Source organism: Oncorhynchus tshawytscha, linkage group LG14 (assembly GCF_018296145.1).
Source record: "Oncorhynchus tshawytscha isolate Ot180627B linkage group LG14, Otsh_v2.0, whole genome shotgun sequence".
Lineage (NCBI taxonomy): Eukaryota > Metazoa > Chordata > Actinopteri > Salmoniformes > Salmonidae > Oncorhynchus > Oncorhynchus tshawytscha.
The window spans coordinates 435,605-459,965 of record NC_056442.1 but is presented as its reverse complement, the minus strand read 5'-3'; the positions used below and the strand labels follow the sequence as shown (position 1 = coordinate 459,965).

At 42.5% G+C, this 24,361-nt stretch overlaps 1 protein-coding gene across 1 annotated transcript; it reads left to right on the top strand.

The window, feature by feature from the left end:
• The first annotated feature begins 8,659 nt into the window (after positions 1 to 8,659).
• LOC112237472 (adhesion G-protein coupled receptor G7-like) lies at positions 8,660 to 22,983 on the top strand. Its single transcript, XM_024406063.2, has 15 exons — positions 8,660 to 9,573; positions 11,384 to 11,488; positions 11,603 to 11,712; positions 12,156 to 12,299; positions 12,419 to 12,504; positions 12,658 to 12,791; positions 13,001 to 13,114; positions 13,359 to 13,528; positions 14,046 to 14,198; positions 20,225 to 20,337; positions 20,721 to 21,052; positions 21,303 to 21,384; positions 21,810 to 21,968; positions 22,263 to 22,422; positions 22,661 to 22,983. The coding sequence occupies exons 3-15, from the start codon at positions 11,653 to 11,655 to the stop codon at positions 22,847 to 22,849; spliced, it is 1,896 nt and encodes a 631-aa protein (XP_024261831.2). The 5' UTR covers positions 8,660 to 9,573; positions 11,384 to 11,488; positions 11,603 to 11,652; the 3' UTR covers positions 22,850 to 22,983.
• The last annotated feature ends 1,378 nt before the right edge of the window (positions 22,984 to 24,361 follow it).

Sequence of the window (24,361 nt, the reverse complement as noted above, 5' to 3'; positions counted from 1 at the left end):
CAGCAAACAGTTCTGGGGACATCCCACTATCCACTCACTCAAAGTTGTCATTCTCCCTCATTCTCAGAATAAAAGCCTGAAACAATGTCTAAAGACTGTTCATAGTGGAAGCCATAGGGAATGGAATCTGGGTCCTATCCCTTTAAATGGTGGATAAGCTTTCAGTGGAAAAACAGCCATTTCAAAATAATGGCACTTCCTGGATGGATTTTCCTCAGGTTTTCGCCTGCCATTTCAGTTCTGTTATACTCACAGACATTATTTTAACAGTTTTAGAAACTTTGGAGTGTTTTCTTTACAAATCTATTATATGCATAACCTAGCTTCTGGGCCTGAGTAGCAGGCAGTTTACTTTGGGCACGCTTTTTATCCGGTGGTGAAAATAGTGCCCCCTACCCTAGTGAGGTTAAAAGGTCTGTACTAAAGATTTAGAATTAAATAAAGGGTTTTAAAATTGTATCTTACCTTTAACGAAAGGAATCTCAGCTTTTTCTCTCTCTCTGTCTCTGTGTGTGTCTCAGAGAAAGCCTTCTGGGAAAGAGGTGTGTATGTGTGTGTGTCTCTGCAATTGTGTTTGAAACAATTCAACATTAGGGGGTCATTTGCACATAGGGTTCTCAAAACAAACATTTTCCTGAGCATCCCATTTACCTTCAAGGAGGTTGAAATATCAGGCTCTCTCTGTCTATGTACCTCAAAAGGTGTGTGTGTGTGTGTGTGTGTGTGTGTGTGTGTGTGTGTGTGTGTGTGTGTGTGTGTGTGTGTGTGTGTGTGTGTGTGTGTGTGTGTGTGTGTGTGTGTGTGTGTGTGCGTGCGTGCGTGCGTGCGTGTGCGTGTGCGTGTGTGTGTGTGTATATATATGTATATATATATGTATATTTGATTTAAACACTAGGAGGTCATTTGCACATAGAGTTCCCCCAAAACAACAGGTGTTATTTCCTGAGGATGGGTGGGGGATTAACAGTCAACAGTCAATTAAATGTTAGATATTACTGCACTGTTGGAACTCTCTCTCTCTCTCTAATAAGATGCATCAAACAACCAGAGGTAATTTAACTATAACCCCAAGGCCTAACAGCGAGAACTGTGTTAATATATTTTAAATGTATTTGAAATTGAAATGTTTATTTAATATATCATTTACTTTTAATACACTATTTTGTTTATATTTTTCTTTCAGACTCCTCCCAGGCGTACACAGAAAGCCCAATATGTCGAGAGGAAGAGGCCGAGGAGGAAGCCGATGATAATTCCAATGCCGTAAATGACAATGATGATGAAGTGGCCAAACAGCTTGACACAGTCAATTCTGAGGTGAAACAACATTCATTGAAGATAGTCTCAATGTGGACACAGATCCTGAAATAGATTGTCAAGATAGGTTTCTCACAGCCTTTTACAGGGCTCTAAAAGCCAGAGAGGTTCAGCTACACACACGTACGGTTGCTTTACTGAGGCGTCAATACAGTCAAGCTCTACCCTTCTGGCATAGAACATAGATTGTTAAGCAACAATCTGATTAAAAAAACGCCCAAACAAGCGATAAAAACTGTACGTAACATGGATACTTCTAGAAATACCAACAGAACTCACATCATTAATTGACAAAATGAATGAGACAGGGTCAACCTCCCCATCAATAACTCAGATACCTGAACACCCATTATCACAGGTCCCCCCGGAACTCATTTCCCTAATTAACTGAATGAGACAGGGCCAACCTCCCCATCAATCAACTCAAATCAAATGTATTTATATCGCCCTTTGTACATCAGCTGATATCTCAAAGTGCTGTACAGAAGCCCAGCCTAAAACCCCAAACAGCAAGGAATGCAGGTGTAGAAGCACGGTGGCTAGGAAAAACTCCCTAGAAAGGTCAGAACCTAGGAAGAAACCTAGAGAGGAAGCAGGCTATGAGGGGTGGCCAGTCCTCTTCTGGCTGTGCCGGGTGGAGATTATAACAGAACATGGCCAAGATGTTCAAATGTTCATAAATGACCAGCAGGGTCAAATAATAATAATCATAGTAGTTCAGCAAGTCAGCACCTCAGGAGTAAATGTCAGTTGGCTTTTAGCCAATCATAGCCAATCATTAAGAGTATCTCAACCACTCCTGCTGTTTCTAGAGAGTTGAAAACAGCAGGTCTGGGACAGGTAGCACGTCCGGTGAACAGGTCAGGATTCCATAGCCGCAGGCAGAACAGTTGAAACTGGAGCAGCAGCACAGCCAGGTGAACTGAAGACAGCAAGGAGTCATCATGCCAGGTAGTCCTGAGGCATGGTCCTGGGGCTCAGGTCCCCTGAGAGAAAGAAAGAATAAGAGAGAGCATACTTAAATTCACACAGGACACCGGATAAGGCAGGAGAAGTACTCCAGATATAACAGACTGACCCTAGCCCCCCAACACATAAACTACTGCAGCATAAATACTGGAGGCTGAGACAGGAGGGGTCAGGAGACACTGTGGCCCCATCCAATGATTCCCCCGAACAGGGCCAAACAGGAAGGATATAACCCCACAAACTTTGCCAAAGCACAGCTCCCACACCACTAGAGGGATATCTTCAACCACCAACATACCATCCTGAGACTAGGCCGAGTATAGCCAACAAAGATCTCCGCCACGGCACAACCCAAGGGGGGGGGGCGCCAACCCAGACATGAAGATCACGTCAGTGACTCAACCCACTCAAGTGACGTACCCCTCCTAGGGTTGGCATGAAAGAGCACCAGTAAGCCAGTGACTCAGCCCCTGTAATAGGGTTAGAGGCAGAGAATCCCAGTGGAGAGAGGGGAACCGCCCAGGCAGAGACAGCAAGGGCGGTTAGTTGCTCCAGAGCCTTTCCGTTCACCTTCACACTCCTGGGCCAGACTACACTCAATCATATGACCCACTGAAGAGATGAGTCTTCAGTAAAGACTTAAAGGTTGAGACCGAGTCTGCGTCTCTCACACGGGTAGGAAGACCATTCCATAAAAATTGAGCTCTATAGAAGAAAGTCCTGCCTCCAGCTGTTTGCTTAGACATTCTAGGGACAATTAGGAGGCCTGCGTCTTGTGACCGCAGTGTACATGTAGGTATGTACGGCAGGACCAAATCAGAAAGATAGGTAGGAGCAAGCCGATGTAATGCTTTGTAGGTTCGCAGTAAAACCTTGAAATCAGCCCTTGCCTTAACAGGAAGCTAGTGTAGGGAGGCTAGCACTGGAGTAATATGATCATATTTTTTGGTTCTAGTCAGGATTCTAGCATCATTTTTGGACAGAAAGTTTCTGATTTTTGCAATGTTACGCAGATGGAAAAAAGCTGTCCTTGAAACAGTCTTGATATGTTCGTCAAAAGAGAGATCATCAATAACTCAGACACCTGAACACCCATTATCACAGGTCCCCCCGGAACTCATATCCTTAATGATCCAAATGAATGAGACAGGGCCAACCTCCCCATCAATAACTCAGACACCTGAACACCCATTATCACAGGTCCCCCCAGGAACTCATATCCTTAATTAACTAAATGAATGAGACAGGGCCAACCTCCCCATCAATAACTCAGACACCTGAACACCCATTATCACAGGTCCCCCGGAACTCACATCCTTAATTAACCAAATGAATGAGAGCACAACATCTTCAACACCCCCCCCACACACACACCTCCTTTAACTCCTATGTCTGAAGACCCCACAATGTTTTGAGGAATTGGAAAATTGTGTAATAAATCAGAGTGGTGATCGTATTGATAGATGTGTCCGTGTTGTGTACGGCAATAAATAGCAATACAGGTATTTGTCCATTTTTTTATTTCACATGTATGAATCAGAGCCTTGATTATGCAGTTTTTATGTGGTGGTCTTGGATACTCTTGGCAAACTTTTAGAAAGGGCTACAGATTTCGCAGGACCTCGGGATGCCTTACAACTTGAAATATGTGGAGATAGTCTGCAAAACACAGTATCTCTTGTTTTACCCAATGGCGAAGCAGATCTTGAACAATTTATAGCCCTGCTGGAGCGCCTTGTTCAATCTAATTTAGCCATCATAGCTGATAGGACCCTAGAGCTTGTTGTACAAATAGTTCACCAACCCCTAGGCGGAGGGGGTCAGAGAAGGAAACTTGATAGTCTCATGCAATCAGAAATCATAAACAATAAGAAGGCATATCTCATAAACGTTAACAATCCTGTTAATCAGTTATGCTTTGCAATAGGCCTATCACATTTACTCAACCCTGGATGTACTGATCTAGAAGCTTTACAAAAGGCTAGGGAGCTCCAAAATGCCGTCGATCTAGGTATACAGGAGGCTGTCGCTTTCTCTGACGTAGTCAAATTTGAAAATGTTCTGAACATCAAGATTGTGGTTTTGTACCATAGTAGAGGTAATTCAGCTCTCTTGAAATTCCAGAACAACCCACCACCTCATCCTCAGTTTCTGTACTTTTATGTGCAAAACGCCCATTATTATGCTATTACCAACATCAGAGCTTTTTTAGGAGCACCATATGTGTGTCCATCATGTCATACAGGCTACACCCGAAAGGGGGGGCACTCTTGTCTTTACAACTGTTCAGTATGTCAGGATGAAAAATGTCCGATGCAACCCTTAAACCTAACACCCTGTGTGGATTGTCAACGCACATGTCATTCGGCCTACTGCTATGAAAAACACAAAATTGAAACCTGGCACCCCAAAGCATGTAAATCTGTAAGCAGTTGTGACATTAACAAGAAATGACCAAAATGCCATTGCAATTACAACCTTAAAATAGTCAACCCCAAAACTCATACATTTACATTGGGATCATACATTGCCCAATCTGTAAAGGGCCTTTGAAAAGCAGAGACACTGAAGTGGTTCAAGAAGTGCCACACGAGTGCTTTATTCAGCCCTTGGCTGAAGATGAACATTCAGAGAAATATGTGTTTTATGACTTTGAGACTAATCAGCAATCCGGGGTTCATTTGCCTATTTTTGTAATCTACCATGACTTTCAAGGGTGAAAAGTGGTCGGCAGAGGGAACCAATTGTGCACTACTCGTTCTAAAACACTTCAGAAAACCCCAGTACAGAAACTTCACGTTTGTAGCTCACAATTCTAGAGCCTATGATTCCTATCTTCTTTTGAACCCCTTGATACAACAAGGCGTTGCACCCAGGGTCATAGCGCAAGGTAGTAATATCTTGTGTTTTGGAGACCCCGCTTTCAACCAGAGATACATTGACAGTCTAAATTCGTTACCTATGAGATTGCCTCTAATGCCTGAGGCCTTGGGTTTTGAAAACTCTGTGAAAGGTTGGTTTCCTAATTTCTTCACATCTGAGGAGAATCTACATTATATTGGATCTTATCCAAGCCCAATGAAATGTATGGGTGTGATCAAATGTCTCCCAAAGAGCAAGAGAGATTCATGACATGGTATGAGACAGTACGTCATAATACCTTTGATTTCCATAAAGAGATGGAGTCATACTGTGACAATGATGTGGTTATCCTGCGTGAAGGATGCCTCAGATTCAGAGAATAGGTCATCAAAGATGCCGGCATTGACCCCTGGAGTGGTACAACTATTGCATCGGCATGCATGAAAACCTACCTTTACCCCCAGCATCTATAGCCATTCCATCGCATGACAACTACCGCCGACAATTCAAGTCATACTCTAGTGGGTACATTCAATGGTTGGAGTACTTGGCCCAGGATAAAAACATTTTTATTCAACATGCTTTGAATAGAGGGGAGATGGCTATTGGGCCGTTTCACGGAGATGGATACACAGAGATTGACGGTGTTGAGACAGTGTTTGAGTACAACGGTTGTTTCTTCCACGGTTGTAAATCTTGCTTTGTGCCCCAGGCCATGTGCTTTGTGCCCCAGGTCACAGAGCCTTCCTCTGCGCCGGTGCCCAGTTCGGGCATGGCGTTCAGCCCGGTTCCATGGTCGGTTCCACGATCTGAGTGGGTGCTATGTCCCGCACCGGAGCCGCCAAATGTGGAACTCTACTCACGCTGCGCCTGTGTGTCTATTCTGTTTATTGTAGCCGCTCCATTTTACCCAGTCAAATTCCTGTAAGGTGATTCTGAGTTGCTTGAAGGAGGAAGAAGGAGTAACTATTACAGTGACATCCGGCTCTCAGAAGACACAGGGTGGCGAGTACCTTTCAGGTGAGCCGACAGTAATGACCCCCATTGTATTTTAAATACTATACTTCCTCACAGTCAACTTTTGCTAAAATTAGTCCTCTATCCAACACTTTCTGAATATTCCAGACTCCCTGACGGTCTCGGTTTTATTTTACTTTTATTAAGCTGGACAGAGTGAAGAGACTATAAATGTAGGTCCATTATAATTTCAACATAGTTTCGATGTGGTTTGATTCAAATAATCAAATCTTGATGAGTTGGTTATGTTAATTCACTGTGTAGTGCTTTGGCAAAAAAGCAAAACATGCACCCAGGAGGGCCCCAGGATTGAGTTTGGGGAACCCTGTTCTAGAGAATTACACCCTCTAGTGGCCTCACATTCTAATCCAAACCTCCAAGACACTTCCATTACTTTGTTTTATTCTTCAACTCTAATCTGGAGATCTGATTACACCTGATCTAGTGGAAAACAGTTGTTATGTTTACCAAAACATGTACTGTAATTTGCCAGCTGCAACCAATAATGTTTTGCAAAGAGATGCTATTGGTTAATGTTTTTGGTTGACTGGTCCTCACAGTATCCATCCATGTGTATCCATTTTATTCATCCAGTCATGTAGCTGATCTACTTGTGTGTGTCTTTACTGATCCTGTTGACAATGTGAGTTGTGTTGGAGACAATGTACAGTACTTCCCCCTTAATATCAAAAGTAAATAATTAACTGGTATCTGCGCGTTACTGCAGTCTCTGTGACAGGAGGAGAGCAGCATAAGACCCACAGACGGTCTAATAATGTGCAGTCTGCTGATACTGGATGACTGGAAACAGCAGAGATGAAGGAGCTATGGATTATGGTTGTCTTTGCTACAGGTAAGACTTGCTATATATTTGATTCATTCAGGGTGGTTTAAGATGTTCAGACATACACTGACTGTACAAAACATTAAGAACACCTGCTCTTTCCATGACATAAACTGGCCAGGTGATTCCAGGTGAAAGCTATGATCCCTTGTATCAAGAATGGTCCATCACCCAAAGAACATCCAGCCAATTTGACACGACTGTGGGAAGCATTGGAGTCAACATGGGCCAGCATCCCTGTCAAATGTTTTCAACACCTTGTAGAGTCCATACCCTGAAAAATTGAGGCTTTTCTGAGGGCAGAAGGGTGTGTGTCTGTTGGGGAGTGTGTTCCTAATGTTTGGTATACTCAGTGTATGAAGATGTTGTTAAGTTTCTTGTATGATTGAGAATTGTGTAGGAAATTTGCTTTCACTTCAAATGTGCAAAAATGTATGATTCATTTAACTTATCAATTGATTATTACCAATTTGTGAATTTACTGTATTTACAGTTTGGTTTAAGTATTTAAAAGTTTGGTTTATGATTGATCAATGTTTTGTCTGTTTGCTGTGAAGAATACATTAGTGTCTATCAAGACATTGTTTCAGACGTTCTTTTATGCAGACACTATTGACGGTGAATAGACTACTGTCAGGTCTCAGATACAGTTGATAACAGAGTAGCCTTTGCTATCAACCGTTTATTTGCAGTGATAATGACTTATTGCTGTTATAAAGTACAGTAGAAAACATTTCTACACTGATGCAGATGAAACTGGAACAGCATGGATCATCTCCTTTGATTATAGGAACTGACACTATGTATCCTTGTTTATGTGGTTTACTGAGTTAATTCGCTTTTTTAAAGTCTCTTTTCAACAGGGGGATCTCACCACATCCTCTGCCATTCCAACCACCATTGAAATAACTATCCCAACTACTGATGACCCTATAACCCCTGACCCTTCAGCTACTGACACTCCAACTACTGAGTCTACAAGTACTGATTCCCCTTTAACCACTGATCCTACATCTACCGATTCCCCTTTAACCCCTGACCCTACAACTACTGATTCCCCTATAACCCCTAACCCTACTACTACCGATTCCCCTATAACCTCTGACACTCTATCTACCGATTACACTCTAACCCCGGAATATGCAACTACGGATTCCCTTATTTCCCCTGACCCTACAACTACTGATTCCCTCATAACCCCTGACCCTACACCTACTGATTCCCCTATAACCCCTGACCCTACAACTACTGATTCCCCTATAACCCCTGACCCTAGAACTACTGATTCCCTTATAACCCCTGACCCTAGAACTACTGATTCCCTTATAACCCCTGACCCTACATCAACTGATTCCCCTATAACCCCTAACCCTACTACTACCGATTCCCCTATAACCTCTGACACTCTATCTACCGATTACACTCTAACCCCTGAATATGCAACTACGGATTCCCTTATAACCCCTGACCCTACAACTACTGATTCCCTCATAACCCCTGACCCTACACCTACTGATTCCCCTATAACCCCTGACCCTACACCTACTGATTCCCCCCTGATAACCCCCCTAACCCTACATCTACCGATTCCCCTATAACCTCTGACCCTACATCTACCGATTACCCTACAACTACTGATTCCCCCCCTATAACCCCTGACCCTAGAACTACTGATTCCCTTATAACCCCTGACCCTAGAACTACTGATTCCCTTATAACCCCTGACCCTACATCAACTGATTCCCCTATAACCCCTAACCCTACATCTACCGATTCCCCTATAACCTCTGACCCTACATCTACCGATTACACTATAACCCCTGACCCAAGAACTACTGATTCCCTTATAACCACTGACCCTAGAACTACTGATTCCCTTATAACCCCTGACCCTACATCTACTGATTCTCCTATAACCCCTGACCCTACACCTACTGATTCCAATATAACCCCTGACCCTACACCTACTGATGCCCCTATAACCCCTGACCCTACAACTACTGATTCCCCTATAACCCCTGACCCTAGAACTACTGATTCCCTTATAACCCCTGACCCTAGAACTACTGATTCCCCTATAACCCCTAACCCTACATCTACCGATTCCCCTATAACCTCTGACCCTACATCTACCGATTACACTATAACCCCTGACCCTAGAACTACTGATTCCCTTATAACCCCTGACCCTACATCTACTGATTCTCCTATAACCCCTGACCCTACACCTACTGATTCCAACATAACCCCTGACCCTACACCTACTGATTCTGCTATAACCCCTGACCTTACACCTATTGACACTCCAACTGCCGAATACCTAACTACTACTGGTCTTCCAACTACTGGTTACCCTACCCCTATCCCTATCACCAGTACCAGTCTCCCAAACACCTCTACCACCAACACCACCTCTCCTACCACCTCTACTACCACCACCACCACCAGCACCACCACCACCTCTACCACCACAACCCCTCCTCTGGTCTGTATCAACAGTGGTGAGCTGCAGAATGGAGTCTGTATCTGTCCTGATGAGTGGACCGGAGAGACCTGTTCAGAGGGTACATCCACACACTTACACTATACCTAACCCTGGATCTACCATTCAGACTCCACTCCACAATACTACACTACAATACCTAACCCTGGATCTACCAATCACAGGACACACCACTACAATACTATACCTAACCCTGGATCTATCTCACATTACACAGTACCACACCACACCACTACAATACTATACCTAACCCTGCATCTCACATTCACAGTACACACCACTACAATACTATACCTAACCCTGCATCTCACATTCACAGTACACACCACTACAATACTATACCTAACCCTGGATCTCACATTCACAGTACACACCACTACAATACTATACCTAACCCTGGATCTTACATTCACAGTACACACCACTACAATACTATACCTAACCCTGGATCTCACATTCACAGTACACACCACACCACTACAATACTGTACCTAACCCTGGATCTCACATTCACAGTACACACCACTACAATACTATACCTAACCCTGGATCTCACATTCACAGTACACACCACTACAATACTACACCTAACCCTGGATCTACCATTCAGACTCCACTCCACAATACTCCACTACTACCCTGGATCTACCATTCAGACTCCTCCACAATACTACACTACTATACCTAACCCTGGATCTACCATTCAGACTCCTCCACAATACTACACTACTATACCTAACCCTGGATCTACCATTCAGACTCCTCCACAATACTACACTACTATACCTAACCCTGGATCTACCATTCAGACTCCTCCACAATACTACACTACTATACCTAACCCTGGATCTAACATTCAGACTCCTCCACAATACTACACTACTATACCTAACCCTGGATCTACCATTCAGACTCCACTCCACAATACTCCACTACTACCCTGGATCTACCATTCAGACTCCTCCACAATACTACACTACTATACCTAACCCTGGATCTCACATTCACAGTACACACCACTACAATACTATACTTAACCCTGGATCTCACATTCACAGTACACACCACTACACTACTATAACTAACCCTGGATCTCACATTCACAGTACACACCACTACACTACTATACCTAACCCTGGATCTCACATTCACAGTACACACCACTACAATACTATACCTAACCCTGGATCTCACATTCACAGTACACACCACTACACTACTATACCTAACCCTGGATCTCACATTCACAGTACACACCACTACACTACTATACCTAACCCTGGATTTCACATTCACAGTACACACCACTACAATACTATACCTAACCCTGGATCTCACATTCACAGTACACACCACTACACTACTATACCTAACCCTGGATTTCACATTCACAGTACACACCACTACACTACTATACCTAACCCTGGATCTCACATTCACAGTACACACCACTACACTACTATACCTAACCCTGGATTTCACATTCACAGTACACACCACTACAATACTATACCTAACTCTGGATCTCACATTCACAGTACACACCACTACACTACTATACCTAACCCTGGATTTCACATTCACAGTACACACCACTACACTACTATACCTAACCCTGGATCTCACATTCACAGTACACACCACTACACTACTATACCTAACCCTGGATTTCACATTCACAGTACACACCACTACACTACTATACCTAACCCTGGATTTCACATTCACAGTACACACCACTACAATACTATACCTAACTCTGGATCTCACATTGAGTCTACATCACTTTTCCTTGGATCTCTCATTCAGAATGTATATTTCATGTTCAGTCATACATTTGGTCAATGTTGAAATGCATTTTCCTTCTATAGGGAATTTCTGCAATTCCACCATCATTGGTCATTTCTCCTACCCAAGAACAACGGTTGGCTGGTCTGCTTATTCAAAAGAGTTGTGTGATGAGAAGACAACCAGTGGTATTACTTTTATTCACCTAAAATGAGAAAAATGTATTCGTCTGTTACAGTCCTAATTAATGTTGGACTAGGTAACATAAAATCTCGAGTATCTTTTCATCTTGGTTCCTCCAGCTGGTTTATCAAGAGCCTCAGCAAGATGTTTGAATGACACTGGCTCTCCGATGTTTGGTCCTCCTCATGAACTGCAGTGTGAATTTACCCTCGGTGACATTCAAGGAAATGTAAGTCAATAAGCATATTTTTTATGATCCTGAAATTTGACAAGTCTCAATGTTGCGTTACTTAGGTCATCATTATGAGGAGTGGATCTTACAGTTTGAAGATCAGTAACAACTGGCTTTTACCTTCAGATCATGTATTCTGTTCCTTTATTCTGCTTAACAGTTGATGCGGAACATTATTTTTTATTTGTTTCACATTACGGTATTTGGGGCATTTTGTAATTTAGCAGACTCTCTTATCCAGAGTGACATTTTCATACTGGTCCCCCATGGGAATGAAACCCACAACCCTGGTGTTGCAAGTGCCTTGCTCTACCAACTGATCCACATAATTAATAGTGACAATTTTAATATTGAAATGTACTCACAGTTGGTAGAGCAACTTCACTTCCACAATGTTCTGTTGACAAACAATACTAAAATCTTTGTCTCTCCCTGTTCAGATCTCCAGCAGTTCAGGTGATTTACTACAGTTAGCCTTCAGTACTCAGATCCTGACCTCCCAACCAGAGCAGCTGTCAGCTGACAACATCACCACAGCAGCTCAGATAGCTAACACACTGCTTCAGTCTGCAAATATCACAGAGGTATAACATGTTTTGAAATCAAGTTGTGAACTATGACATGTTCTGGAGAGAAACGTGAGGTTGTTACTGCAGTGATTTGAACCCCTGAGGTTCATCCCCTGGTTTTGATCATGTTGCAGGACATCGCAGTGGCAGCTGTAACCACCATCAGTCAGCTGCTCAATGCCAGTGAGGAGAGTACACAGGAGAGAGACGCTGTCCAAAAGTACAGGAGTGTGTTTGTCTGTGTGTGTGTGTGAGCGTGCATGTGTGGTGGTGTGTGTTTCTGCATATATTTGAGTTTATGTGTGTACATGTGCCTCAGTGCGCGTCTGTATGGGTGCATGTACACTAATGTTTTTCTGTGTTTCCCTCCCAGCCTCACAGAGACCCTGGAGAAGTTTTCCCTGGACCAGTACAATAATGTGTCCTTGGTGGTTCAGCCCAACCTGGCAGTCCAGTCTGTCCAAGTACCAAGTGACACAGTAGGGATCCAGTTTACTGCTCTGACTGGTGAGTGAGACTGCTAGTGAACCTACACACTGGCATTTAAAGTGATAGTTTATATCTGTGTAAAACTTCTAATTTTTCAAATGTTTCTCCTCTGCTGTTGGTCAATAAGGTTTGGTATGGATTGTATCTGTTGTTCTACAGACAAGTACAGAATTAACACTATATTGTTCTGCTTTCGATTGCTAAATCAGTTTAATCTCCGTCTCCAGGAAGATCTGGTAATTTTGTGGCCAACAGAATTCATCTCAACACCAATACCTCTGAACTGATAGCTGACAAAGGAGGTTCTACCGATGTCCAGATTGTCATAAAATTCCCATCAGGTGAGTCAATGTTGGTATGCAAACATAATGTATCCTTCCTTATACCACTTTCACCAAGAGAACTTAACTGCTCTTTGTGGTCGTCGAAAACAGGTAAGCAGTGCCACAAATATTGATTGTCCAATAAAGTTGAGTCACATGAGATAAGCCTATAAGGCAAGGTCAAGCTACTATGTATATGAAGTCCTGATATGATAAACAATCTCTCTCTCCCCCCTCTCTCTTTCTCCCTCACTACACTCAGTTTTACGTAGTAAAAACACAAACAACTCCATTGGTTTTGTGCTCTACCAAAACGACCGGTTCTTCAAGTCCAGGGCTTTCAGTGCTTCTTCAGGGACCAGCAGAAGGGTCATCTCTGCTAACCTGGGCCAAGTGTCTGGGTTACATGTTGAGATGCTCTTCAAGCCCACAGTAAGATTTCTCTTAGAATCAATAAATGCATAGTGGTCCAAATTCTCTGGGAAACATAATGGGAAGTTAATCATTATCTTAGTCATGTGTCAAACTCATTCCACGGAAGGTTGAGTTGCTGTGGGTTTTTGCTTCTCCCTTGTACTTGATGAATTAAGGTCACTATTTAGTAAGGAACTCCCCTCATCTGATTGTCTGTCTTAATTGAAAGGAAAATACTAAAACCAGCAGACACTAGGCCCTGCATGGAACGAGTTTGACAACCCTGATCAAAGTTTCCATTGACGCTTATATTTTGGCCAGTGAACAGGGAAGCAAGTTTTTGATAGTGAACCAGGAAGCATATGATGTCTTGCATATAATATGATCTATAATAATTATTTCCCACATGTGCTTAATGACCTGTTGTATTTCACAATTTACTTTATGATTATAATTTTTTAAATAAGGAATACTGTGAGTGCATGTCTTTTGCTGAAGGATTTACAGTGAGTTTGTGTCTGTTCTCACTTCTCAGGCTGTTCCCAACACCTCCCTCTATGACTTTGCCTGCGTGTCATGGAACTACACGTTGAAAGACTGGAGCACCTTTGGCTGCTACAAAGTCAACCACTCAGCAGACGGCCTGCAATGTTTCTGTAATCACACCACTAACTTCGCTGTGCTGATGGTGAGTAGCTAGCTGCCTTCATCTCCCTTTTACTGACCACACTCTGACCTATGGAGGGGTTCACAAACCTTTTTGGCCCATGACCCAATTTTGATATGTGATAATTCTCGTGACCCCAACCATGTTCCTTTTTTTTGTAGTAATTAAGATGGGGTATGACAGTCAGTTACAAAACATTCTAACAGTGTTTCTGATTGTCTTCTCAATTCACCATCACACACTTTTAATGTGGGACTATGATAGTCAATTGTAAATTTGTCTGACATAATGTCTCTTACCTCACCACCACTAATGAGATGGTGATATAGGAGACATACAGTGGGGCAAAAAAGTATTTAGTCAGCCACCAATTGTGCAAGTTCTCCCACTTAAAAAGATGAGAGAGGCCTGTAATTTTCATCATAGGTACACTTCAACCATGACAGACAAAATTAGGAAAAAAATCCAGAAAATCACATTGTAGGATTTTTTATGAATTTATTTGCAAATTATGGTGGAAAATAAGTATTTGGTCAATAACAAAAGTTTCTCAATACTTTGTTATATACCCTTTGTTGGCAATGACAGAGGTCAAATGTTTGTAAGTCTTCACAAGGTTTTCACACACTGTTGCTGGTATTTTGGCCCATTTCTCCATGCAGATCTCCTCTAGAGCAGTGATGTTTTGGGGCTGTTGCTGGGCAACACAGACTTTCAACTCCCTCCAAAGATTTTCTATGGGGTTGAGATCTGGAGACTGGCTAGGCCACTCCAGGACCTTGAAATGCTTCTTACGAAGCCACTCCTTCGTTGCCCAGGCGGTGTGTTTGGGATCATTGTCATGCTGAAAGACCCAGCCACGTTTCATCTTCAATGCCCTTGCTGATGGAAGGAGGTTCTTGCTGATGGAAGGAGGTTCACTCAAAATCTCACGATACATGGCCCCATTCATTCTTTCCTTTACACGGATCAGTCACCCTGGTACCTTTGCAGAAAAACAGCCCCAAAGCATGATGTTTCCACCCCCATGCTTCACAGTAGGTATGGTGTTCTTTGGATGCAACTCAGCATTCTTTGTCCTCCAAACACGACAAGTTGAGTTTTTACCAAAAAGTTATATTTTGGTTTCATATGACATCCTCCCAATCTTCTTCTGGATCATCCAAATGTTCTCTAGCAAACTTCAGATGGGCCTGGACATGTACTGGCTTAAGCATGGGGACACGTCTGGCACTGCAGGATTTGAGTCCCTGGCGGCGTATGGTGTTACTGATGGTAGGCTTTGTTACTTTGGTCCCAGCTCTCTGCAGGTCATTCACTATGTCCCCCCGTGTGGTTCTGGGATTTTTGCTCACCATTCTTGTGATCATTTTGACCCCATGGGGTGAGATCTTGCGTGGAGCCCCAGATCGAGGGAGATTATCAGTGGTCTTGTATGTCTTCCATTTCCTAATAATTGCTCCCACAGTTGATTTCTTCAAACCAAGCTGCTTACCTATTGCAGATTCAGTCTTCCCAGCCTGGTGCAGGTCTACAATTTTGTTTCCGGTGTCCTTTGACAGCTCTTTGGTCTTGGCCATAGTGGAGTTTGGAGTGTGACTGTTTGAGGATGTGGACAGGTGTCTTTTATACTGATAACAAGTTCAGACAGGTGCCATTGATACAGGTAACGAGTGTAGGACAGAGGAGCCTCAAAGAAGAAGTTACAGGTCTGTGAGAGCCAGAAATCTTGCTTGTTTGTAGGTGACCAAATACTTATTTTCCACCATAATTTGCAAATAAATTCATAAAAAATCCTACAATGTGATTTTCTGGATTTTTTTCTCATTTTTCTGTCATAGTTGAAGTGTACCTATGATGAAAATTACAGGCCTCTCTCATCTTTTTAAGTGGGAGAACTTGCACAATTGGTGTCTGACTAAATACTTTTTTACCCCACTGTACTTGATGCATGTTGCTTTGGATCTTCTCAAAATCAGGGGGTGTGATTTACAATGCTCCCCTCATCTCTGCTGTCACTTCCAACCTGGATCGTTATTTGGTTTTAATGCAGACTAGTGCATTAAATACAGCTTCACACCGATATGAGCTATCAAAGGGTACCATGAGTTGTAATGCTCGGAGGGAGACGGCAGGATATTTATTCCCTTTGGGTCAGGAACCAAAATGCTTTATACATTCGGTCATAAGGGCACAGAGCGAGACCCAGATGCAGACACGGGAGGCAAATGGTTCGAGTCTTTGATATTTATTAGTATCCAAGGGGCAGGCAAGAGATCATAAGGTCTAAGTCCAGGAGGTACAGAGTGGCAGGCAGGCTCGAGGTCAGGGCAGGCAGTACGGTCAGGCAGGCTTGAGGTCAGGGCAGGCAGTATGGTCAGGCAGGCGGCAGGCCAGGGTCAAAACCACGAGGACTAGCAAAAAACAGAGAAGGAAAAAGTAGGAGCACGGCGTAACATGCTTGTTGACTTGACAAAACAAGACGAACTGGCACAGACAGACAGACAGACAGACAGAAAACACAGATATAAATACCCAGTGGATAATGGGGAAGATGGGTGACACCTGGAGTGGGTGGAGACAAGCACAAGGACAGGTGGAACAGATCAGGGTATGACAATAATGGCTCTTGAAGCTTTTGATTTCACTTACTGGCATGTCAACTGAGGCAGGTTAACAGTCGAACAAATTTCTCTCCAGTAATAAATATTTTCTCTGAATCCACTGATCCAGTCACTCATCTGTAGAATGTTTTGTATTTCCCCTGCATGCTTGCGTTCAGTTCGTTCCATTTCCCAAATATGTAATTTACATAGGCAACAAGACGTCGTTTCTTTCCGTTACAAAGAAAGTCAACAGAGGCTGTTGTTTTTGTTGTTGCCCACCAGTCAATCCCATGGAATCTGTTTTTTGTCAATATAGTCACGCATCCTCTCTGCAGTTTCATGCTCGAGAATCGTGAGACAGAACAATATGTCACCGTGAATAACATCCCCGACATGTAGCGAACAAAAGGAAATGAATGGGCATCTTGGTCCTCACAACAAATGTCCATTTGGAAAGCTGGGGACTTTTTGAGTGGTTCATTCAGTTTCCTATTGATTGCTAGCTATAGCATCAATTCTTAGATTCAGTGTTAGCTGACAAAGGTATTGATGTGAGTTTCTGTGCCTCCCCATTCGCCTGAGAATAGGGTGACCACATATCCCGGATTGTGCAGGAATTTTGGAACATTGTCCTGCAAACAATCACATCCCAGATTGTATCCATAAATTCAAAACACCACCATCAGTCAGACATTCCAACCTGTCTCTTGCAGTCACGGTGAGAGAGAGAGAGACTTTTTATAAAAGCTGTTTATTATATACTTTTTTTCAATTGACATTTCTTTGTATATATATCCATAAAAATGATGCCAGCTGAATCACGATTTCAACTGGCTAAGAAACAATGCCTTCCTGTCAAATCTCCAAGTGTTGAAAATGAAATGTTAGTCTAAAAGAAATGTGAGATAATGTCTAGATGCTTTTTATAGTGGAGATCAAGTTTATACATTGACTGGCTGGGCTGAGGCCAGTGGACAGCGCAGTCAGATGGAACAGAGTAAATAAGCATTTTAACATCATAGATTTAGCCAGTGGAATAGACGCACACTTGTGGAATAGACACCAGCTGGAATGTAGTTTGAGCCAAACAGCATTCAGGATTAGACCCACACATTGTATAAAAAAGCTGAAACAATTTCTTGGAAGATCACTTAATGATTAATTAGTGTTCTGCATTACAGAATCAAATATAATAGCATAGTAAAATGTCACTGTTACACTAAAAACACCCCCTCATGAGATTTAGGATGGTTAGCTGAACAGTCCCAAAAGATGATAATGCAGCCAAACTTCAACAGTGCACATGCCACTAGGCAGAATGTGCTTTGATTGAAAAAAATTCAGGAAGGCTATATACACTGCTCAAAAAATAAAGGGAACACTAAAATAACACATCCTAGATCTGAATGAATGAAATATTCTTATTAAATACTTTTTTCTTTACATAGTTGAATGTGCTGACAACAAAATCACACAAAAATTATCAATGGAAATTAAATGTATCAACCCATGGAGGTCTGGATTTGGAGTCACACTCAAAATTAAAGTGGAAAACCACACTACAGGCTGATCCAACTTTGATGTAATGTCCTTAAAACAAGTCAAAATGAGGCTCAGTAGTGTGTGTGGCCTCTACATGCCTGTATGACCTCCCTACAACGCCTGGGCATGTTCCTAATGAGGTGGTGGATGGTCTCCTGTCCAACTCCTGGACAGTCTGTGGTGCAATGTGGCGTTGGTGGATGGAGCGAGACATGATGTCCCAGATGTGCTCAATTGGATTCAGGTCTGGGGAACGGGCGGGCCAGTCCAAAGAATCAATGCCTTCCTCCACATGAGGTCTAGCATTGTCTTGCATTAGGAGGAACCCAGGGCCAACCGCACCAGCATATGGTCTCACAAGGGATCTGAGGAGCTCATCTCGGTACCTAATGGCAGTCAGGCTACCTCTGGCGAGCACATGGAGGGCTGTGCGGCCCCCCAAAGAAATGCCACCCCACACCATGACTGACCCACCGCCAAACCGGTCATGCTGGAGGATGTTGCAAGCAGCAGAACGTTCTCCACGGCGTCTGCAGACTCTGTCACGTCTGTCACATGTGCTCAGTGTGAACCTGCTTTCATCTGTGAAGAGCACAGGGTGCCAGTGGCGAATTTGCCAATCTTTGTGTTCCCTGGCAAATGCCAAACGTCCTGCACGAAGTTGGGCTGTAAGCACAACCCCAACCCGTGGACGTCGGGCCCTCATACCACCCTCATGGAGTCTGTTTCTGACCGTTTGTGCAGACACATGCACATTTGTGGCCTGCTGGAGGTCATTTTGCAGGGCTCTGGCAGTGCTCCTCCTGCTCCTCCTTGCACAAAGGCGGAGGTAGCAGTCCTGCTGCTGGGTTGTTGCCCTCCTACGGCCTCCTCCACGTCTCCTGATGTACTGGTCTGTCTCCTGGTAGCGCCTCCATGCTCTGGACACTACGCTGACAGACACAGCAAACCTTCTTGCCACAGCTCGCATTGATGTGCCATCCTGGATGAGCTGCACTACCTGAGCCACTTGTGTGGGTTGTAGACTCCGTCTCATGCTACCACTAGAGTGAAAGCACCGCCAGCATTCAAAAGTGACCAAAACATCAGCCAGGAAGCATAGGAACTGAGAAGTGGTCTGTGGTCACCACCTGCAGAACCACTCCTTTATTGGGGGTGTCTTGCTAATTGTCTATAATTTCCACCTGTTGTCTATTCCATTTGCACAACAGCATGTGAAATTTATTGTCAATCAGTGTTGCTACCTAAGTGGACAGTTTGATTTCACAGAAGTTTGATTGACTTGGAGTTACATTGTGTTGTTTAAGTGTTCCCTTTATTTTTTTGAGCAGTGTCGTTTAACACCATCTGCTCTAATTTGTGCATGAAACAGTAACTCAAGAATATCTAAATGCATATTCTCATGAATCTGATTGAGATTAAATGATTGGCAATCAGATGCATTTTGGACATTTCATTGGCAAAACAGGAAGAATTATCATTCGTGATTGACAGATGATGCATTGGCCTATTTTGAAGTTAGGTACGGGGTAGGTTACACTGTCCCATAAATCCTCCTGTTGTCTCGCATTTGTGCATTTTAAATGTGGTCACCTTAACTGGGAATGATTCAAGTGCAGCGGTCAAGTGCGGCCCTCTGCCACAATCTAAGGCGCACTCTGGTTTCATTTTATGTTTAATATTTGAATCATTTAAATTAAGGTTAACCACAGGGATTTTGAGATTACTTTTTTTGCAGGATTTTGGAAATTCTCATTTTCATATCAGGTGACCCCTCGTGTGAGAACCACTGACCTATGGTTTACGGCAGCATATCCAGACACATGAGGGTGATGACTTTATACAGTATGACTGTGACAGAAACTTTGTGTTGAAATGTCTTTTTTCTTTTCTTTCTAGTCTTTCAGGAGGGATTATAAATACGCTAATGAGCTAAACTGGATCACCACATTGGGATGCTCCATGTCCATCATAGGGTTGAGTTTAACAATAACATTCCAGATGGTGACCAGGTAAGATCCTACAGGGTTCCAGAACCAATTCAAAATATACAGTAACATTCCAGATCGTGACCAGGTAAGATCCTACAGGGTTCCAGAACCAATTCAAAATATACAATAACATTCCAGATGGTGACCAGGTAAGATCCTACAGGGATCCAGAACCAATTCAAAATATACAATAACATTCCAGTTGGTGACCCGGTAAGATCCTACAGGGTTCCAGAACCAATTCAAAATATTGGGTGTTTCTCAATAGTGTAAAGAAGCCCTTTGTCTGATCCAACAGGACTTGATAGGTGAAACCATTATAAAACCCACTATTAATGAACCAACACATCCATAACTACACATCTAACTTCCCTAACATAGGGTTGTCTATCACCTGTCCCCAGGAAATCACGCAAAACCAACCCAACGGTCCTCTTAGTGAGCGTCTGCATGTGTCTCCTGATCTTCACCCTCCTCTTCATGTTGGGAGTGGGCAACCCTCATAAACAGCTGGGCAAACCTAAAATACAGAAGGACAACATTCTCCCCCCGTCCGACACACACACAGAGCGGGACAGAGGGCCATGTACTGCAGTGGCAGTCCTGCTGCAGTACTTCCTGTTGGGGACGTTCACCTGGAACACGCTGTACGCCACACATGTCTTCCTGATGATCAGAAACAGCCTGGCCACCAGCCCATCACACTTCACAGCCTATACCGTGGCCATCGGATGGGGTAGGACAGCATGGAGAAAAATAAAGTATTTAGTAGTTTCAGAAGCTTTGGCTGACATTAGACCTGGGCCCCTTAAACCAAAACTAATGCTAGGTGATATTTTCAGGCTCTAATAAGCCTGAAATAGAACTTAAAAGCAACTTGTATAGTGATGTTATGTCTTTAGAGGATGTATGTGTGGTATATATATACTCTGTATATGGCTGCATGCAAATCTACCAGGAAATAACGACATCATTCTCTCCTTTAGGACTGCCTGCATTTGTGGTGTCCCTCACCTTAGGAATTAGTTACAGAGTGGATAATCCACTGGGATACAGGCAGGAGGAATTGTAAGAAAATTCTTTACTATACTACTGCTGTACTGTACTGTACTGTACTATACTATACTGTACTATACTACTACACCTGAGTGCTGTGCTGTACTACAATTTACTTCCTCTTCTGTGGTTATTTTATAATAGGTTCAATTTAAATTAAAGTGGGGCAATTGCTTTATAAAGTTATTACATAACTCATGATGTTAAAGGTTATCCTTATCAATGTTCGTATGCTAATAATAATAATTGGCTAATAATTGGCCAAAGGCAATGTAAATATATTTATCCTTAAAAAAAAAAGTGATGATCCGTTTTGTTCAAAGGTTTCTTGTTTACTTATGCCACCCACCATGTCTACTTCATACCACGTTATTCAAATCACTGGTGTCCTGTTTTGTCACTGTCCCACTCTCTAACTCATTCATTTGACCTCTCAGTTGCTGGCTTGCTGCCCTCGATCCAAAGGAGAACTTTGACTTCAAGCTGCCAATGTTTTGGGGGTTCCTGATCCCTGTGGCGTTCATGCTTATCTTCAACACAGTGGTGTTGGTATATTTTACAGTTACAACATGCAAGACCAACCCACATTTAACCAGGTAATGTTAATGAGGGAATTTTGGGGACACAAAGTAGAACTTTGTAGTCATAATTGATTTAAATGCCTACTAACGAGCTCGTTAATTTTTAAAAATTGTATTTCAGTGAAAAGCTGTTATAAATCAAATGTATTATTATTTTGTCATTATTAATTCAGTCATTAGTAATCAAATCATAAAATTTAATTAGCACCATGCTCTAACCCACTCAGTCAATGGAAGCATACTGTTCTTATACCACAGCATTACAGCAGTCTATTACAGCAAACTAAGTATGTTGGTTATGTTTCCCAGTACAAGACACACATCGATGAAGAAGAAGTTCCTCAGTAGCTTTTCTCTGGCTGTGGTGCTCGGTCTCTCCTGGATCCTGGGCTATCTGTTGCTCATTACACAGAACCAGACCATGTACACCATACTCAACATCTCCTTCTGTGTTCTCACCACCACTCAGGTAGTAAATGTATGCACTCACTACTGTAAGTCACTCTGGATAAGAGCGTCTGCTGAATGGATCAAATGGAATCTATAAATACTAGTGTACTATTGTACCACAGAATCCAGACATTAATGAAAATTAGACACCTAGGAAACAAATAAATTGAGCTGGTCTTTATGGAAATGCTACCTTTTGTTTGTCCTTGTGTGTGCGTGAAAATACTTGATAATGTCTTTGTGTTTTCGCTCCACAGGGCTTGCAGATTTTCATTCTGTTCACAGCAAGAACAGCAATTGTCAAGAAAATGATGGCGGATGCTTTGAAATCTGTTTCTAGCGTTGGGATCCCGCTTCACACCAAGAGGTTCAGTCTATGGCGAGGCAAGCACAGAGAAAAGGTTGAATCATACACACAGCTGGACACTATTCTGTCAACACATTAACATCTTAACTGCCACAGAAAAAGTATTTTCCTGAAAAAATTGTATTTAACCTTAAAACTAGTTAGGGATAGGCGGGACGCAAATGTCTCAACTGGCCAATTGCCAGGGAAATGCAGAGCGCCAGATTCAAATAAAATACTATAAAATTCAAACTTTCATTAAATCACACATGTAAGATACTTAATTAAAGCTACACTCGTTGTGAATCCAGCCAACGTGTCAGATTTTAAAAATGCTTTTCGGCGAAAGCATAAGAAGCTATTATATGATAGCCTGCACCATCTGCACCAGCAGTAAACAAAGGGGTTAGCATATTTCAACCCTGCAGGCGCTTCACAAAACGCTGAAATAAAATATAAAACATGCATTACCTTTGACAAGCTTCTTTTGTTGGCACTCCAATATGTCCCATAAACATCACAATTGGTCCTTTTGTTCGATTAATTCCGTCCATATATATCCAAAATGTCCATTTAAAAAGCGCGTTTGATCCAGAAAAAAACAGCTTACAAAAAACACAACGTCACTCCAAAATATTTCAAAAGTTGCCTATAAACTTTGCCAAAATATTTCAAACTACTTTTGTAATAATACTTTAGGTATTTTTAAACGTTAATAATTGATCAAATTGTAGATGGGGCAATCTGTGTTCAATACAGGAATGAAAACAAACCAGCGCCACTTTTCACATCTTGCGCAACTCACAAAAGTGTACCCAGTTCCTAGTTGGCCTACTTCTTCATTGCACAAAGGAATAACCTCAACCAAATTCCAAAGACTGGTGACATCCAGTGGAAGCGGTAGGTTCAGGTTCCTAAGAAATATCCCTTGGCAATAACAAGTCAGGGAACAGAGAGAGGCAAAACAAGCAAAATTCTGAACAGTTAGTCCTCTGGGTTTTGCCTGCTACATAAGTTCTGTTATACTCACAGACATGATTCAAACAGTTTTAGAAACTTCAGAGTGTTTTCTATCCAAATCTATGAATAATATGCATATCTTATATTCTTGGCATGAGTAGCAGGAAGTTGAAATTGGGCACGCTATTTATCCAAAAGTGAAAATTCTGCCCCCTAGCCCTATAGGCCATAAATAATCTGTATTTGATCGCAAACAACTGTACCAGACTGAGTAGCCTGATTAGGTTAAACTTCATTTGTATTGGATTTTACATATGCTTCTTAATCTTAAGGATAGGGCTGATTGCTGCCCCCTTTGGGGAGATTGGGTGCCCATGGTAAACAGAAAAAAAATCTGTCAAAAATTGCTAATATATGCAAATAAAAATTATTATTCAATAGAAAACACTCTAAAGCTTCTAAAACCGTTTAAATTATGTCTCTATGTAAAGCAGAACTCTCAGGGCACTCATTCTCCCAAAGTCTCTCTTGTCATCATAAAAGTTGGCCCAACTTTGACGTCATCGCCCCCACCCTTCCCAAGCACCTACAGTCCTGGGAACAGTCTCTATCTCTTCAGCGCGGTGTCAGCTTTCAATGGGGCTTCTCATTG